Raw genomic sequence first — 18,082 nt, 5'->3', positions numbered from 1 at the left:
AATGAACTAAAACCACAGATATCAAAAAGGTTCGAGAAATCGACTAAAATAAATAAGAAAGTTTTGGGTTGATACTCTCGTTAGCTTGACCGCTGTCAAACTGTCAAAGTAAAATGTCAATAGACCGCAATTGCAATTTGAGGTTAACTGCGTGTATTGCAAAAATAAAACTAATAACAATAAATTTAAAAGTAACCCAAATATAAAAGTGCACAAAGCATATTATACCATCTTTACACAAAAAGATGGAAATCGATAGCGTGCAAAACGAATACTTTTCCAGCTATGAAGACTTGGAGGTAATACTCGATAATAGTTTGAAACTTTATTAATTTGTTTTTAAATTTGTCGTAACATGTAATAAAATTGTTCTCAGATTCACAGGTTGATGCTGGAAGATGAGCCAAGGACCTTAGCTTATAAGAATGCAATTTTAAACAACAAGTCATATTTTAAAGACAAAATTGTGATGGATGTTGGTTGTGGTACTGGGATACTGTCTATATTCTGCGCACAAGCTGGTGCTAAGAAAGTTTACGCCGTTGAAGCCAGTAACCTGGCTATACTAGCTAAAGAAATAATCAAGGAGAATAACTTTGAAAATGTCATAGAGGTAAATATTTACTTTTAAAGTTTCTATTAAGATAAATAATTTTAATATGCAAAATATATATATACTAATATTTATGTACGACTTGTAGGTAATTCACAGTAAAGTGGAAGATGTAATACTGCCAAATTATTCCAAAGTAGACATTCTTGTCTCAGAATGGATGGGCTTTTATCTTATGCATGAAGGTATGTTGGACTCAGTGCTGATAGCCAGAGATAAGTTCCTCAAAGAAGATGGACTCATGTTTCCTGAGAGTGCAGCTGTCTATATAGCACCATGTAGGTAAGATTAAAAAATCATATTAGCCCTTTCAATATTTTTATATGGCTGGATCTTTATTGCTGCCAAAGTTGTGCAAGTTATACTGGCTGTTGTAGTTTTAAATGCCTTTATTTAATGAAAAAAACAAGTCAGCATTTTTTTTTTAATATCTTATAAATAACTGGTTAATTTGACAAATATTTTGTGTTATATTTTAGTGTACCATCATTATATCAAAAGTGGAATAATATCTACGGAGTCAAAATGTCATCATTCTCCAAAGAGCTCAGGTCAAGCAAAGGAAACAAGCCAGAAGTCCTTACACTGCAGCCTGAAGACTTGCTGGGAGAAGAGGTCATACTCTGCTGGCTTAACATGAAGGAGACTACTCTTGAAGATATAGAATCACTTAGCATACAGCATGTTGTAGGTAAGTTTAACTTGTCAAATATTTTTTGATATAGGTACATATTATTTTATATTTTGTAAATATTTGATTGGCTAGTGTCAGTAATGTGCAGGTTTCTAATTAGAAATGGTAGATTTACCATTGTAGAAGGCTATGAGGTGTGACTTCTAGGTTCAAAAACATTAGCTAGCTTGGTCAAGTTTTATTGATCCATTTTTTAGGAGCTTAAGAATTCAATTTCACATATCATCAGGGCATCCAGATCTAGAGGCCATGGTATATTATTAGTTTGACAGTGAATTGTGACCTTTACCACTAATATTAATGATTTATTTTTTAGGCGCAAGCAAAAGTGGCAACTACCAAGGCCTATGCATATGGTTTGAATGCAACTTTCCCGAGTCATCAGATGAAGGAGGTGACCGGCGCGTCGTGTTAGACACAAGTCCCAAAAGTGCGCCAACACACTGGAAACAAACTGTCATAGTGTTCCCGCAGGAACAAGATGTTGAAGAAGGGGAGCCTATAGCATTTCAGTTGGATATGAATAGAGACCAACTTAATGGCAGAAGGTAAATATTTACTTTAACTACAAAATGAGTCATAATATTAAATATATTTTTTTGGGTGTATCCCAGTAGTTCTGTTTTCTAGTTCCATTATGGATTCTTTTTTTTGCATTTCATTATCAGTGCTATGCATCACACAAGATCTGATTGTTTTATGGTTTTTAAATGAGATCCTTTCTTATGTAGAACTTTAAAAATAGACTACTATCTCTATGATTTTTTCTATCACAGATACAATCTCCAAATGACAATGTTAGACCCAGAGGCGATAGAACATCCACAGCCCTGCTCCTGTCACATGACCAAGTGCATCCTAGTCAAGACATTCTTGAAGCAACACACCGACCATGTATTAAGTCAACAAACAGACAACAAAACTGTGCTACAAGATGAACCCATTGATGAAGACGATGATGATGATGACAGTTAAATAAAAGATTTTATCTTAGTATTAGTTTTATTTATTGGCAAGTAACAATGAATACAGTAACAGTTAGTAAATGCGTTGCTACAATTACAATTAGTAGAAAATAACGATTTTGAACCATGTTGAATTTATGAAAAATCTTAGTCTGGCAACACTGAACACTGGGTAAAAATGTGATGTTAAACTCGCCTCGTATTAATCCACCGCCGTACGTCCTCGGCAGAGTATTTAGTAAGTTTATTGTGACTATCTTTGTGTCAAATGTCATTCTTGTGCCTTCTATTATAAATACTTTTCCGAATATAAAATTCCCTTAAGCTCCCTCTTTTTTCTAGTGCTGTGCTGTGCATTTTTAAGGTCAATCGATGCAGATACTTATTATGCCTAGTAACTATACCATAGTAGGCTTGTAGTTGTTAGTATATTCTTTCAGTATCGCAGCATGTTTGTTACGGACTGTGTTAGTTGCGCTTCTCCACTGAGCCACCGGTTGTAGTCCAGTCTCATGAGCAACCGCGCGAGGTATACGCCGCACGGACGATCACGTAATGATACTAGCAGCTGCATTAACTGTTTTACTAGCTTGTTGAACCTGAAAATGTAGTACAGAAGAGTTTTAACATTTATTAATAAAGTAACGTAAACTTAGTACGTGCACATATAATATATATATAATACGTTACAACGTGCAAGTAACGTGCACGATCTTAGACCTTAAACCACAGCCTTAAATTGATCGACGATCGTTTCGTTTCGTTTTCATAATTTGACTGTAATAGCAGCTTACAAAATCTTTATTTTTAAAAAGCAAGTACAGAAATCTTGCCTTAATCACAGGAGAAACATTTTTTGTTCTGATTGTGATCGTACCAAACGGGTGAGGTATTGTACCTACTCTTGGAGAACTTTCTTAACCTACCTATCAGAGTATCCCTTAATATAATAGTCTTCTGCCTCCTTATCTTCAACGGCCTCGTTCATCCCACAGAATGAGTGGCACAGTTTGAGTAAATCCATTATGTTGCAAAACACCGGGTTGTTGATTGATTCTGTCGTGTCGCCTGAACATTCACTGTCTGCTGACTAAAAAATTAAAAGGCATGGCTTTAAGTATTTGTATGTAGGTATGTAGTTTTTGCAAAAATAGTTAACATTTCAGCCAGATTACTTTAGTGGCCAGATTTGTCATCCGACTATCTTTTAATCGCGTTTTCAACTCTATCCTATACATTGAACTTGCACGTACACGCAAAACATCTACGATCTTAAGTATACGCTAATAATACCTTCGTCAACACTTTGATAGTACACGAATTTGCTACTCTCAAGACGCTACTTCTAAAATGTATAAACAAGCCATAAAATGTCAACTTACTGAAGAAACAGTTAAAAAAGATTGACTCAATATATCAGCTAAGAAATTAGCATGAGCTTTCTTAAGTTTTTCGAAGTCATTAGTCTTGTCGACAGCGTCCATGAACCGCGAGAAGTTGGTCTCCAACACGTCGGCCTGCATGTAATGCTGCAAGTTGTCCATCAGGAACATCAACTTGTTGTGTAGTTGGCACATTGAGAAACTGAAAGGGAATAAATTAATCTTTATAATGTTTTCACATAAAAATCACAATAATTGCTATATATATATCTGTATAGCTATTATATGGGTCCTTAACCAAAACTCTCTCTAGACTTTAATGCTACTGAAAAATTCCTACCAGAAAATTACCTTACTTGGCTCAGGGTCTAATCCTGAAAAATCTAGCTATCAAAGGGTCACAAGTGACAGTTCTAGCAAAAATTGTATACGAGTGCTACCAAGGAGAATTTTACAAAGAAAGGGTTAAGACACGTTTAGCAATTTAGTATTATGCATACAGGCCACGATAGTGCAAAAACTTCAAAAGAAAGACTATCTTTAGAACTATAGCAGAATTTCGATCATAATACTAACCTAGTAGATTGTTTATAAGCTTTCCATAGCGAGTGCAGATCATGTTGAGTTTTCTTGATCCTCAGTAGAAGACGGAACATATCATTGTACCGAGCCAATACCTCGGGCGTGAACAGCAGGTGTAACGGCCATTTGAAGTCATACTTTAGAATTATAGTGGACCAGCCATCGGACACTGAAAAAACGCATCAAGGACGATTATATTTTGTAGAAGTAAGCGTACGTGTTTTTTATGGGCCTATAAATATGCAGAATCCACGTCCACTCTGCGTATACGTAGACGTACGAACGGATGAGATTTTACATTCTCTAATACGACTCGAAAAATAATCGATTCTTCAAAAAATCTACTATACGTTGATGAGTTGAAGCTCAATAAGAAAATTTAACCCTAGTTGTGAAAGTTTTTCTCACACAATATTTTTCTACTTGCTTATCCTAAATCTTTGATAAACTACTGGTGTTCATGAAATAATAATATTATAATGAAAGTTTTATACCAGTACTGCTATCATCATTGATGGAGGAGTTCGCTGATATGTTGGGCTTGACGTAGGGCAACTCAAAACTGAACTTTTCTATATCCATGTTGTTGCTCAGGAATACAGCTCGCGCCGCTAGTTGGAACGCATGGTTCATATCTGAGAATTAAAAAAGAAATAATATTAAAATCAACATACAGAATTAATACTTCTTGATTATTACCACAAAACTTTTTATGTTACAATTGCAATCCAAAATCATCAACACATTTTTATGCTAAGTATCAAAGTTGTACTACTTTTAGTTTAGTTACAAATAACAAAATAAGAACCATCAATCCAAATTTCTGCAACTACAAATTAACATGTTACTATTAATAGCAGTCAAATTGTATTCATACTGAAGTTATTATTCTGGAAAATATAAATTATAAAGGACATTTTTACCTCTAGTGGAAGTCCTAGTGGTAGGTTTGTCGAGCATGTGTGCAGTTAGCCGCAATAGTTCTAGGAACAGTTCCCCTCGCCCCAGCAGATAGAAGTCTTTCATGAGTCTTAGTTCATGAAGAAGCTGGGCTTCCTCTACAGCTACCATCCATAAATGCTGAAAATAATTATAACAGTCAACATCTTCTATGTGGAACAAAATGTTTACAAACTGGATTTTCTTTAAATATGAAGCTGCTATGGAGCTGTCTGTCTGTGGAGCGTATATAGGAGGTCAAACAAAATCATGTGATTGATGTTCAGCTGCTGCACTATGTTAAAAAAATAAGGCTAGGATTAAATGCTTAATTATTCAAATTTTCTTATTCGCTGAAATGAAAGCAATAGTTACCTTAGTGACACATTCCTTTATTTCTCGGATGACACCCCTCAGATTACATACTTCAAATACATCAGGATTTTTCAACTTTTGCAATTTCTCATGAAATTCTGCTTCCTTGTCTTCCCAAATTGTGAACCTAAAGAAGTAAGCTATGCATTATAATCACAGAGTTCACATAGTAAATTATGTAAATAACATATAATTGTTAGGCAGGAAACTAAATCACATAATATGATTATTGATTATATCAATAATATGAAGATTTTATATGACTGCATTTGTGTAGCAAGATTTGAGAAAATTATTTTTTATACAATGCATATGTACCAATAGAGTTCTTACCTTCTTGAATCAATCCCACACTTCTGCAAAGGCATTAAACTCCTATTAGCTACAAAAGAGCTGTTTTTCTTCACTTTCTTAGGATCAAAACCAAAGAGTATGACAGTCCTACCAATGAAAAGTACCTCTTGTGCCAAAGAGAGAGGCACAAAGTAAGGAATCATGTTGGCGTTCAGACTGTAGCCACATTCTAATGTTGTGTCTTGAAGCTAGAAGAAAAGGACATACATAACTTTTGTACATTCTGCATGTTTAATGACTGTTATTTTTGTTAAAGAAAAGTAGAGCTCAATTACAAGTAAACTTACAAGAGATGGGAAAAAAGGGTGTAACAGTATATTTGTACTTGTGTATTTGTGTTGGATAACAAAAGGAAAAATATATTAATATGGAAAACTCTCTCACAGCCATTTAACTTTAAATATTGTGATGGATATTCCATGAAAAAATTTATAGATCTAATACCAATATTTCTATTACCAATTAGAAATAATAGATAGAATTATAAAATGAATGGTTTCTAAGTACTTACAGTAGAAACAAGAGACTTATCACAAGTGGTATTTGATGGTGAAGACAGGAATGTATCACTGTCAGATCCCTGGCTCACTATGAAAAACTCCTGGTATGGATCCTTCAGCTCACCATACAATAACCAGGTGCAGAGCTGATTCACAAACACTTTGTTGATGCAGGCAAATATCCTGAAAACATATTGTTAAAAAAATATTTTTTATTAGTATCAATGAAATAAAACTATATTTAATCATTGTAGTACTTAATGTTTCATAAAGTTTCACTCTAATTATGGGTTTGATTCCTTGTTAGCTGCTTTTTTATACAAAATGTTTAGTTATAATATGACCTGCTTACTACCATCATGGTCAAGATTCCAATCACTTGTTTTATCTCAGAAAGTCTTGCACCTATTAGAAACAGCAATAAAGTTTATCTAAAAGTTACCTTATAATAGCATCATGTACTTTTTCATTCCCAGTAAGTATGTACTGATTCACTAAGCTCAATATCTGACAACCAGTCAGTCTCCTCTGTTCAATAGTTGTTATAATCCTGTTCAGTGTATTAAATAGCCCTCTGTAACACACAACGTGACTGTACACGAACGACAGGGTGTAGTTATGATTGGCTATCACTAAGCCTTCCACCTCCATTAGTGTTTTCTTATATGATTGAAGAACTTCAGCTATGCCTTCACTGAGAGCTTGTGAATAAAGTCCACACATTTTTATACCCGATGCTGTAATTAACATTTATTATTTAACAACTACACGGATTATTATTGAATTCGAAACAGTGTATCAAAGTTTTACGAAGACTACCTGCATGAATCTTTCGGGCCCGAAAACCAGTAGTCTCCACATACTGTCTTATTCTATGATGACTCCGGGCTATCTCATTGATTCTTTCAAATATTTCAGCATCACCTATCTCGGTATATGCAACTGCATTGTGCTGAAATAATAAAAAATAGGTACGTGAATATATTAGATAACTTTTTAAATCATTATTTATAAATTAATGATTTAAAAAGTTATCTATAACATGAGTTATTACTTCCTGCTCCGTTTTAGCTTGTGAACAGTCCCATAAAATAAGTAAAGCGTCATGAATCATAGTAATTATATATAATATTTATACGTTTTTGGAAATGGGAATTGAAATTTTGTTATTTGTTTTTTTTTTATGACAGTTACAGTACGAATAGTGATGTGTGTAAGACTTATTTTATTATGGCGTATTTCAATCGGTCTCTTAGTCGAGTCACAAGAAAAATACACAAGTTGAACAAATCCTATGCTGAGTATTCATTGGGCTTAAATTATCAATAAACGATTGGTTTACTACAAAATCGACGTGATTGTAAACCTTTACGATCGTTTAAAATATGTTTAGTCAAAAAAATCAGGTAGCGTTATCTGTGGCGCGGGAGCTAGTTATGGGATAAAAAAAAACATCTTGATACAGTTGCTATATGCGCCCACGCTGCGTTGTGACTTACGGAACCGAGCTAGTATTGATTGTATTGGTTTGTTAGATCTGACGTACATTATGTACTGTAGTCTCGATACTGTGTAATGAATCTTGTACACTTGAAATAAGCAAAGTTTATGAAATAAAACCTGTGTTGATAAAACAGGAATACATTTTATTGTTTCTAAGCAATATGTGTTTATGAACGATTTTTTAGAATGGCGGAGGCTTGTAGATTTGGAAACCATAACATAGAAAGTAAAACATCGAACAATCAAGATGAAAACTTTTGTATATTTCATGTATTGTGTGTTTTTATATCACTTGTAACTATACTAGCTGACCTAACGACAGGTGAGTATTTCTTGCTTTTATTTTTTAAACTTAATTTGTGTACTTTTTTCTGTTATATTTGAATCAGCGCCGGTTTTGATGAAAAGCTTTTGTTTTGATTAAAGTGATTTGCGAAAACTTTTGCCTAAGTTTTTTGTACGTCTTTTGTTTCAGATATAATCGTTTTTGCAGAGTATACTAAAGATGGCCATCTATATTGGGCACTTGGAACTCTTATTTTTATAGTTACTCCGAATATTTTAATTAATATATTTTCTATGAGATGGTTCATAACCGACCAAAAGTCGAGTGTGCGTCATTGGATAACTCACATATGCCTTGTTGGTTTATTGGAAAGGTAAATTAAAACCATATTTTCTTTAAACTATACTTTACGTGAAGCTTTCAGAAAAAAAAATAGGTAAAACTAACGTGTATTTTTTATTTGCAGATATATTATTTTTTTGCGCAAAGTTTTTGTTTGCAAAAACTTAGAGTCTATCAAGACACACAAATTATTGTCACAGAGAAATGACTTGAGTTTGTTGCACTTTTTATACATTTTTATTGGTACTGTGCCTCAAATTATATTGCAAACTTATGCGATAGTTACATTAGAAGAAAATTATTACACAAAAGGTAACAAACAAGTATGAATGCATTATATTCTATTGGTATGGTGTACGTTTACAAGTTTGATTGAAACGTTAATTTATATTTTTTCAGTTTTCGCATTGACTGCGTCCATCGCGTCCGTTATTTGGGGATGTTCGACATATATTTACAGTATTACAGCGTTCTCTAATGAGAATTTTAATTGGTCCGCCTTATTTTTGAAGCTTTTTTGGCACTTTGGTATGCTAATAGGAAGAATACCAGGGGTTTTATTATTTGCTATAATTTTCGGTGTTTGGACACTGATACCTTTAGGTGAGGATTTTATTATTTCGTGTTCTATTGTCAGGTTTGTGAAGACAGTATTTTAATAAATAAATCAACATTTCAGGATTACATTGGTCTGCAATGACTTTCTGGATTGTAATGCAAAAGACGACGTTTTGTCCTAATAAAATAGAAGAAACTTTGTACAATGTTGTGATGGGTTTTGTATATTGTTTCTGTTATATCAATTTACGAGAAGGCCACACGCGCTACCGATTGTTGCTATTCTACACATTGATGGTATCTCAAAATTTCGGAAGTTTGTTTTTATATGTATTAATTTCCGACATGGAAAGACAAAAGAAACCGTGGTCTATTGCTGCGGTTATATGTATAATATTCGGTACTATATTTGGTAAGTATTTTTTTTCACAAAAACTAAGATTTATAAATGAATTTTGAACCCATTTAGATTTTATGAGTTTTTTTATATGTTTGTATTGCAGGTATTTCGTCCATGATATTATATTATAGATATTTTCATTCAACGGGACCGATATTATGGAAAAGTGCGCCTGACGACATTGAGTTAAACAACAAAGTTTCAATACAACAGTCGAATAATAAAAACCAGCACGGTTTGAATCACGTGCGCTCTTTTAAAAGCGCACGTAAAAATGAAGCAGCTGATACCAATTCCAGGTAAATGTAATATAATGTACTAATAATGAACAATAGAAAGACTCGGATTTATACATATCTCTCATATTATTCTTTTTGTGTCCACAGCCATGAAGTTTCTACCGAACCAGTCCCGAAGCAAGACTGTGAAAACGCTGATAAAAAGTTTCTACTAGATCACTGGATCGCCCGTTCCGGAACACCTACATTTACATCAGCACCTATCGGTAATAATAGTATGGACGTTTCCAGTGTAGATTTTTACACTATTGAGAATACGCCACAGTCTATGATGCAGGACGATGATCATAAGAATAAAAACAATAAAAAGAGAGCTATATGTTCCCCTACAGAGTTAACGTTGAAATTGACGTCTATGGAAAGTATAGAAAGCTCAATAGATGAAATTACTTCCAGTAATTTAAATCTTCACAAACGTCGAGGGATATGTTCCTCAGATGCGCTTAGAGATGACTTGGCAAATATAAAACTGGATGTGTGTAACATGGTTACTGCAGACTTCATGAAGATTATTAAAACAGACAGCTCCGAAATAAGCCACGATACGGATGGTTCAAACAAAAAGACTTCCTCAGATTCAATCGATATGGATCTAGATTTAAGTTTTAGTGATATTAATAGCTCTGATATTAATACATTTAACGAAAACATTGTTCAAAAGTTATGTTTGAGTGCACTCAAGAACATCAAAGTGGGAAACCAGGACGCAGATATCGAAAATATTCAAAGAATAGCTTTAGACATTCTAAAAGAAATGTATGCCAAAAAGGACAAGAATAAGAATGGTGTAGGAACAGATCTATTCCCTTCTAAGCCTCGTGAGTTAGACACTCCCACAGAAGTTTTGTCCGTTCACGACTATGAGAACATTTGTGCCGTAAATATTGCCAGAGAGGCATGGGGCTTAAGGTCGTGGAATGGGTATTCTGACATCGAGAACTGGCTTCACGATGGAAGCGTGGTAAGAGATCGAAGACGGGACACATTAACATCAGGAAGTTCAGAAATAAGTAGCTGCGTATCACAAGACCTTAAAAATGCCATATTAGCAGCTCCACCCTTTCCGAAAAAGCCTCATACCTACTCAAATGTGTTTGTGAAGTTTGATAGAACACATCAAGAAGATTATGCTAATACGCTAGTTTCCCACGATGATACATTCTTAGCTAAACCTTGTGTGACTGATGTCAACAAAGATCCTAATCATTTAGAACCTATTATGGAAGAATTAGACGATCTAGGTGATATAGAGCCATCCAGTAAGAAACGACTAAATTCCGAAAGCTCACTTGTAGCGACGATAGACGAAATACGTAAATCAACAGTTACAAACTCACCGAGAAATTTATATCATAGACGGGAACATTTATGGGATTCACCTCAATTTAATACATCTGCCAAAATTGATACCAACTTAAAACAAGCGCTATGGAAAGAACCCTCAAAGTTCGACCCAAGTAACATCATGGAATCCTTGCCAGAAAAAGAAAACAATATGAACAAATCACACAGAACTAAGTTTGACATAGTGAAGAAAGAATTAAATGTTTCAAGTGTTTCGTCATCATCCTCAGATCGCCACAGTAGTGAAAATGTTGCAGCTTACGGCAAAAATACTAATACGAAACGACGTCAAAAATCGAATGCGAGCAATATAAACAAGAGGAATAATATAAAGCCTGAACAAAATCAACACGATCTCTCTAACAAGGATATTGACTTTTTGTGGCAACTAGTGTCTGAAAACTCTGCACCTACCAATTTGAATGAAGATTGTTCTTCAAATAAAATATCGTCATCATTGCAATCGCTGATTCAGAAAGATACGTCTATGCCTGTCGTAAATTCATCGACATCGAAAGTATCAAATGTAAAGAAAGCGACGAGAAGTAGACCTAGACGTAAATTTTCCATATTAAGAGAAAGGTTCGAGCCTCGACTGAACCTAAACTCTGATGAAGAAATATTATATGGCTCCTGTGATATTAGTCAAGCTCAGATGGATAACAATATCGTAAATGTTAAAAACCAATTTGATGCTGCTCAAGGAGTAAGCACCATTCCAAGAAAGCATAAGTATTACAACTCATCCTTTGAAAGCGGCGAAAATCTGGACACAGCTGCTGCCGGTTGTGATTTAATAATGTCGAAAAATATAAAAGAAAAGCGGTCGCTTTTTATGAAACAAGTTTTGAGCCCACCTAAATTTAATACTAAGCTAAGACATAAAGTGTAAAAAATTGGTGTAAGTTACTTTTATGCGGATATTTTGTTCCTAGATAAATATATTTTTTGTATTTGTACAACACCAGAAGGAATGAAGTCAACATAAACATGGATCTCACGATGAGCGTAGTCATATTTTACAACAAATAAGTTACATTAATTTCAATATTGCCATTGATTTTAAATGTCGTCTTTGTTAAGACTTCCTCGTGTTAGTTTATAGTAACTACTAATGCCCATAATTATAGTCTTCCATAATGTGATATTATTAACATCAAATATTGCGCCGAGATACGCTTACAAGTTAAAAGGAAACAATGATTGTATTTTGGTGGAAATGTGATATATTGATTGTTTTTTATGAAACTTAGAAATAGGAAAATCTTGCCCTTAGTATTTTAATTCAGCCAGTATTGTGCACAATATTTAATTTTAAAACTATTTGTCTCTAATTATACCCACATAATAAATTCTATAAATATATGGATGGTATTATTTTTTAAATAACATACACTAAATAATAATAATATATTTATTTTCATAAATAAAGATGCTGCCATAAAATAGATTACAATTTGTAATTAAGCTAATATAATTATTTGAAAATTTTTAAAGCATTCATAATGCTGAATAAATAGATTTACAAAATATTTTCTCCATTATCACATGATGTGGTCATAATAATATTATAAACCAATTAAATTACTTTGTAATAACTACTAACATTACATTAAAATTGACAAATATTACTTTCATAACAGTCTTCTTAAAGAATACAATGGCTCATACTACAGGAATAACTACAAACTACTTAGATAATGTATCACTAGAGGATTACCTGCTAGTAAAAGTATCAAGATAAATAGCTGCCCACTTATTTCCAAACAACTACAAGAAATAAAGAGTAAAGTGATTAAATACTATTAATATTGGTTGTAACTATGTTTAACAAAAGCATTGAAAAATAAGCTTATAAGTAACTACAAAAAGGAATGAAATCTGAGTATAAAAATGGATTATTGGTTAAAAATCATATTTAAAGGTCAGTTGTCATAACATTAGTTAACATGCGAATGCGATGAGCATTGCAGTTTCGGCAAAGGATATGATCGTCAAGAGGGTAACATCCCCGGCCTTCTGATTCAGAGGAGAGCAAAAGCCCACAATCCTCACATCTGTAGCATCTTACATGAAAACTTCTGTCCAGAGCCACAACTCGAACTGTTTCTTCTTCACCATCTTCTGGCATAATTGGAAGCTCACAAACACAGCAACGAGGTGCAAACTTCTTATGAAAGTCTTCAATACAATGAATTTGGTTCATAGCATCAACAGTAAAAGGTATTCCATCGAGGCTCTTTCCACACACAACACAGGTGAAACAATTAGGGTGGTATGGCTTGCCTGTTGCTCGTAGAATCCTATCTAGGATTGGTTGATTGCACACAGAGCATTTTTCTAACGTTTCATAGTAATCTGCTTCACAGTATGGCTGCCCCTCCACAGCATAGAATGGTTTACCTTGTAGATTGACATTACAGCGATGGCAGCAAAAGCAAGTCACATGATACATGTTCCCCATTGCTGTACATCCAGAACTCTCACCTATGACTTTACCATCACATTTAATACATATTCCAAACACATCTAAGTCTTGACTGTCCGTGATAGACTTTACAAGAAGATTTGTTAGTGCATCCACCTCTTCTTCTTTATGAAGTGGTGACTTGCTTGTGTTAGACAAGTTGTTTCTGTAGTTGTGCATGGAATTAGTTTGAGATGACAAGTTACTGTGTGGTCGTGGGTTAATAGGTTCATAGAGTGACTCATATGTTGAAGACTGTGAAGCTCCATATTCAGGAAATTCATTTTGATATATTGGTGGGTAAGTTGGCCTTTCTTGATTATAGTTCAAGTTTGCTGTAGCTCTGACCAACTCACTATAGTTAGAACTGACTGGTGAGGGTGGTGGCAGGAACTCATCATTTGTTTGAGTCACATGGTAAGGTTTAGAAGATGCAATTGAGATAGATGGTGGAGGCGGTGGTGGTGGTGGTGGTGGCACCGGAGGCAGGTTGTCATTGCTTCTGTATGGTGCTACATTGCTATATGTTGCGTTATAGCTCTTTGATGGCATTGGTAAGTTCTGTCTATATGCATGGTTAAATGAAGACAAATTCAATTGATTAACATTTGCGTAGTCTTTATGTACTGGTCGACTTGGTAGAGTATTACTGTACGTATTATTGTTGTTATTGTGATTTGTATTAGGCATTATCATCGCCGAATACGAAGGCTCTCTTATAGTGCTTACAACAGCACTGTGTGGAACTTGCGGTTGAGCCTTCTTTTTTGGCGGCACGGCTGGTGGTATCTTTTTTACTTTGCCTGTATTATTATAGTCTTTAGCCATCTGAAGATCGGCTAATTGCTTTTCTAATGCGTCAATGTTATCTAGTCGTGACATTTCTGTGATAATATTGACCTAAATGTAACAATGGCAAATGTGTTCTGAAACTTGTTATTATTTACCTTACACTTTTTGGGGTTAAGTCCATTTGATTCGATCAATCGTTATGTACAAGAATCACAACATTTCGTGAGTATCACCGTCACCTTAACATTTTAGCAAATTCTTTTCATATCTTGATGATGACATGTATGGTCGACTGGCAAGCACACGTCATATCACGATTATTCACGATTCACTAAAACTTAATCTGTAGACTGTATCTTACTGATTGTGTCCACTGCCCAAGATTTAGTTGACAAAATTAAAAGATTAAGATTTTGTGTTTTTTTAAACACTTTTTAAATTAATATTTTTCGACCATTAAGTTTAAAAATTGTTTACAAAAAACGTGATTTGATTAACAAAAATGAAGAGACTCGAAGAGATCCTGCACTTAGACGATCTTGTTCGACTACGTCAAGTACCTCACTATACTTTGCAAACTAATCATCCGTTCTTTAGTGTTTTATAATCTGTGCTCAGTGGCAGTGACAATTTGACAAGTGTCTCAATCTTATTGACAGTGACATTGATCAGACTTCACCGGCCTTCGGCATCTTCACGCTCTTCGCATCTGTGAAAGCCATAGCTTTAGCACGCTGTTTGTTGATGCTATTGTTTTGAAACCATTAGGAATAAAAAACATAAATTTACCTGTTGTACATACAGTTTTTGGTAGTTTTGAAAACACGCGGTACCTTACACTCTATAGCAATGCAGTGCCAACTATGGATGGGCAGTGTAAGTATTAGAATTAATTTGATAAACATATAAGACTTCTATTCTTTTGATTTACTTTTAGGCAGTGAAACTCGTCGTCAAAGCCGCTGATAAGCGACTGGTCGCTTAATGAGTGCTATTTTAATGTCTTTATAAGGTGGCACTGGTTGTTTACAATAAATTTTTAGTAGACCATGCTCAGACCATGCTCTGTGTTGATGCTGCTCTAATAAGTACCTACTACAAGATACCTAACGAAGATTAGGCACTATTTTTAACTCGACTTCAAAGAGGATAAAATTCTTAAGTTTTCAAATAACAATAAATTATTATGCGAAACTTATCATTCAAATTTTAATTAAATTTAATTTTAAATATAATTTCAGTTGGAGCCGAATATGACAGAGAGCTTCATCATGGCCGCATTCAACAGAATGGGTCAGCGCCCTCTAGCAGTCAAAGTAATGAGGAACAAGTTCACAGGCGAACCTGCTGGATATGCTTTTGTACATTTTCAGGTAAAACAAATGTTTTGTTATGATTATTATCCTAGATCGTAGAGAGTGCGTAAGTTTGTAAGATCTCAGGGCTTCCAATTTTTTGTAATATATCACTGCAAAATACCACAAAGGAAGATGACATACTCTTTAACGCCTTCACTGCCCTTGACGCATCTGTGCGTTTTGTAATGCAACACTAGGTGCCACTAAAATTCATGGCGCAGTGAATGTGTTAAGTAAGTACCAATTTAATAACTTGCATGGAACACCAGATTACTTCTTAGTAGGAGAGTTTGTCTTCTAACTTAAAAAAGTCTATTTTATTTTTACAGACTGATGAAGAATCAATAGATGCAATGCACAAACTTAATGGCAAGCCCATCCCTGGCACATTTCCTGTAGTGAGGTTCAGATTAAACACAGCTTCTCGGGAAGCCAGAGCTAATATGCAACAAGAACGTGAATTCTCAGTGTGGGTTGGAGATCTGAGTCCTGATGTTGATGATTACTCACTGTACAGAGTATTTGCTGCTAAATATTCTTCAATTAAAACTGCTAAAGGTACATATAGGTTTCTTTTATTTAATGAAAGAACGTTTTGCATTTATGTTATTGAAAGTTTTGCTACATCCAACAATTCTGTTATTATTTACTAGATACAAAGTTGCATGCGTGCTCAAATGTTTTAAAAATGTGGATAGTGGATCCTAGCCAAGCTGAGTTATTCTTAAAAGTTTATTATACTTATTTTTTCCAAAATTATATTTTCTCACCATGTTTCACCCACAAATTTCTATTACAGTAATATTGGACAGCTCAGGATACACTAAAGGCTATGGCTTCGTCAGATTTGGTAATGAAGAGGAACAAAGGAATGCATTGTATGCCATGAATGGTTACACAGGCCTAGGTACGAAACCGTTAAAGATTTGTACTGCTGTGCCAAAGCCTAAAGGTGCTACAACACCTCAGAACCAACAACCAACTCCCAACGCACCAAACACAACGTACAACAGTGGAACGGTATGTTTACTTTTTATCGTCAAACTCCATGACTTAGCGGCAAGCATGAATGAGCCTCTATGTTGTGTAGTTTGATGGTGAAAAGTAGCTAACAAGCTTGCGCTCTCGTCTGACTCATGTAAAATACACTAAAAACAAAGCTTCGCTGCCTTAAAGCGTTTGAAATAATGCACATTGGAATGCTATGATATGCCAATATTTCACAAGCCGCAAAATATTGCTGTTGATTGATAATTAAATATCAATCTAATGTACAGCCTGCTGGTTTTGATAAAACTTGCTGCAGTTTGTCATTCATCATCATTACAGCCTGAATTCATCCTCTGCTGAGTATAGGCCTAATGACATTAAATTGCTTGAATATAGCTTTTGGTTGCTTTCGGCTACTATGCCAACATTACTATAGCTTATAATTTTAGAGTCCTCGTAGCTAAAATTGTTATGATATAAATTAGGCTTAATACGAATAGCAGATCAACAATATTCAGGCGGTTGTGTTGTTTCATAGGAGTACAACCAATACTATGATCCGTCGGCATATTGGCAGAACTATTCGGCGTGGTCGGGGTACTACGGGCAAGGCGACCAGAGCGCGGCGCCGGTGCAGGCCGCGCCCGTGCCGGACCCCGCGCAGCAAGCCGCTGCCGCCGCCGCCAAGGCGCAGACTGACGACTTGGCTTTAGTAGGTAAGTAAACACCCTAAAAAACATACATGAATAATAAAGGTGATGTCCTTCCCTGTTGATGTGTTCAAAACCGGCGGTTCTGTATGACCAGATGTTTGCAAAAGCAAAAGAAACTTGCAGGGATCCTAGTGCGTGGCATTATTTGGTCTCTGGCTACCCCCATGGAATCATGGAATGGTTTAATTATAGAATGGTAGTAACACAGGAGCGGCTGTAAGTCTTCCTGCAATAGATGAATCTAAAGCTGGTTGTGGAGATGAATAAAGTAATTAAAATGTAATACATATTTAGTTAGATAACAATTTCTCTTATTTTTCAGAACACAAGACAGCTCTTGAAATTGATGAATTGAATCAAGACTTCCTTGATCCTGAGTTGTCATTGTGGGACAGTTTAGAAGCATCACAATGGTTCCCGCACGAAGTTGTGGAGGCGCATTAGTTTACTTTTTACGATTTAGAAATATTAATTCAGTATAACATTTTCATAGGGTGATGTTCTTCAATGGATTAAGAAGACAAAATATTTTAAAAAATTGTGCTAATTTTGTACAAGAGTCTTGAGTGTATTAATTTTAAGTGCTGTAAATAAATATGAATGATTTAGTAAAAAATGTGTTTTTA

The 18,082-nt window shown here is 34.8% G+C and overlaps 5 protein-coding genes across 6 annotated transcripts; 3 read left to right on the top strand and 2 right to left on the bottom strand.

Moving 5' to 3' along the window:
- Window positions 1-114: 114 nt before the first annotated feature.
- Art8 (Arginine methyltransferase 8) lies at window positions 115-2,300 on the top strand. Its single transcript, XM_076125198.1, has 6 exons — window positions 115-299; window positions 377-613; window positions 702-895; window positions 1,093-1,304; window positions 1,624-1,855; window positions 2,084-2,300. The coding sequence occupies exons 1-6, from the start codon at window positions 246-248 to the stop codon at window positions 2,280-2,282; spliced, it is 1,128 nt and encodes a 375-aa protein (XP_075981313.1). The 5' UTR covers window positions 115-245; the 3' UTR covers window positions 2,283-2,300.
- A 2-nt stretch (window positions 2,301-2,302) lies between these two features.
- On the bottom strand, window positions 2,303-7,601 carry Grip75 (gamma-tubulin complex component 4). Its single transcript, XM_076125197.1, has 12 exons — window positions 7,459-7,601; window positions 7,224-7,356; window positions 6,847-7,141; window positions 6,416-6,587; window positions 5,884-6,092; window positions 5,551-5,677; window positions 5,160-5,316; window positions 4,731-4,871; window positions 4,231-4,405; window positions 3,655-3,856; window positions 3,199-3,362; window positions 2,303-2,871 (listed from the first exon to the last, which is right to left on the bottom strand). The coding sequence occupies exons 1-12, from the start codon at window positions 7,516-7,518 to the stop codon at window positions 2,709-2,711; spliced, it is 1,998 nt and encodes a 665-aa protein (XP_075981312.1). The 5' UTR covers window positions 7,519-7,601; the 3' UTR covers window positions 2,303-2,708.
- A 282-nt stretch (window positions 7,602-7,883) lies between these two features.
- On the top strand, window positions 7,884-12,501 carry LOC142980246 (uncharacterized). Its single transcript, XM_076125588.1, has 7 exons — window positions 7,884-8,229; window positions 8,383-8,566; window positions 8,660-8,847; window positions 8,935-9,138; window positions 9,215-9,505; window positions 9,597-9,792; window positions 9,880-12,501. The coding sequence occupies exons 1-7, from the start codon at window positions 8,094-8,096 to the stop codon at window positions 12,026-12,028; spliced, it is 3,348 nt and encodes a 1,115-aa protein (XP_075981703.1). The 5' UTR covers window positions 7,884-8,093; the 3' UTR covers window positions 12,029-12,501.
- Window positions 12,502-12,536: 35 nt separating this feature from the next.
- On the bottom strand, window positions 12,537-14,883 carry LOC142980248 (uncharacterized). Its single transcript, XM_076125590.1, has one exon. It carries the CDS (start codon window positions 14,483-14,485, stop codon window positions 13,055-13,057), a length of 1,431 nt encoding a protein of 476 aa, XP_075981705.1. The 5' UTR covers window positions 14,486-14,883; the 3' UTR covers window positions 12,537-13,054.
- Window positions 14,884-15,030: 147 nt separating this feature from the next.
- On the top strand, window positions 15,031-18,080 carry Secp43 (tRNA Selenocysteine associated protein). Of its 2 annotated transcripts, none has more exons than XM_076125592.1 (6): window positions 15,031-15,271; window positions 15,637-15,768; window positions 16,083-16,311; window positions 16,553-16,773; window positions 17,321-17,459; window positions 17,779-18,080. In XM_076125592.1, exons 1-6 carry the CDS (start codon window positions 15,245-15,247, stop codon window positions 17,898-17,900), a joined length of 870 nt encoding a protein of 289 aa, XP_075981707.1. In that variant the 5' UTR covers window positions 15,031-15,244; the 3' UTR covers window positions 17,901-18,080. The 2 variants fall into 2 exon arrangements, with proteins under 2 accessions (XP_075981707.1, XP_075981706.1); XM_076125591.1 differs by having other exon boundaries at window positions 15,034-15,271; window positions 17,282-17,459; window positions 17,779-18,078.
- Window positions 18,081-18,082: the final 2 nt, after the last annotated feature.

This window comes from Anticarsia gemmatalis, chromosome 17 (assembly GCF_050436995.1).
Source record: "Anticarsia gemmatalis isolate Benzon Research Colony breed Stoneville strain chromosome 17, ilAntGemm2 primary, whole genome shotgun sequence".
NCBI classification, from domain to species: domain Eukaryota; kingdom Metazoa; phylum Arthropoda; class Insecta; order Lepidoptera; family Erebidae; genus Anticarsia; species Anticarsia gemmatalis.
The sequence above is the reverse complement of the archived record's forward strand: the minus strand, read 5'-3'. Positions and strand labels throughout refer to the sequence as shown.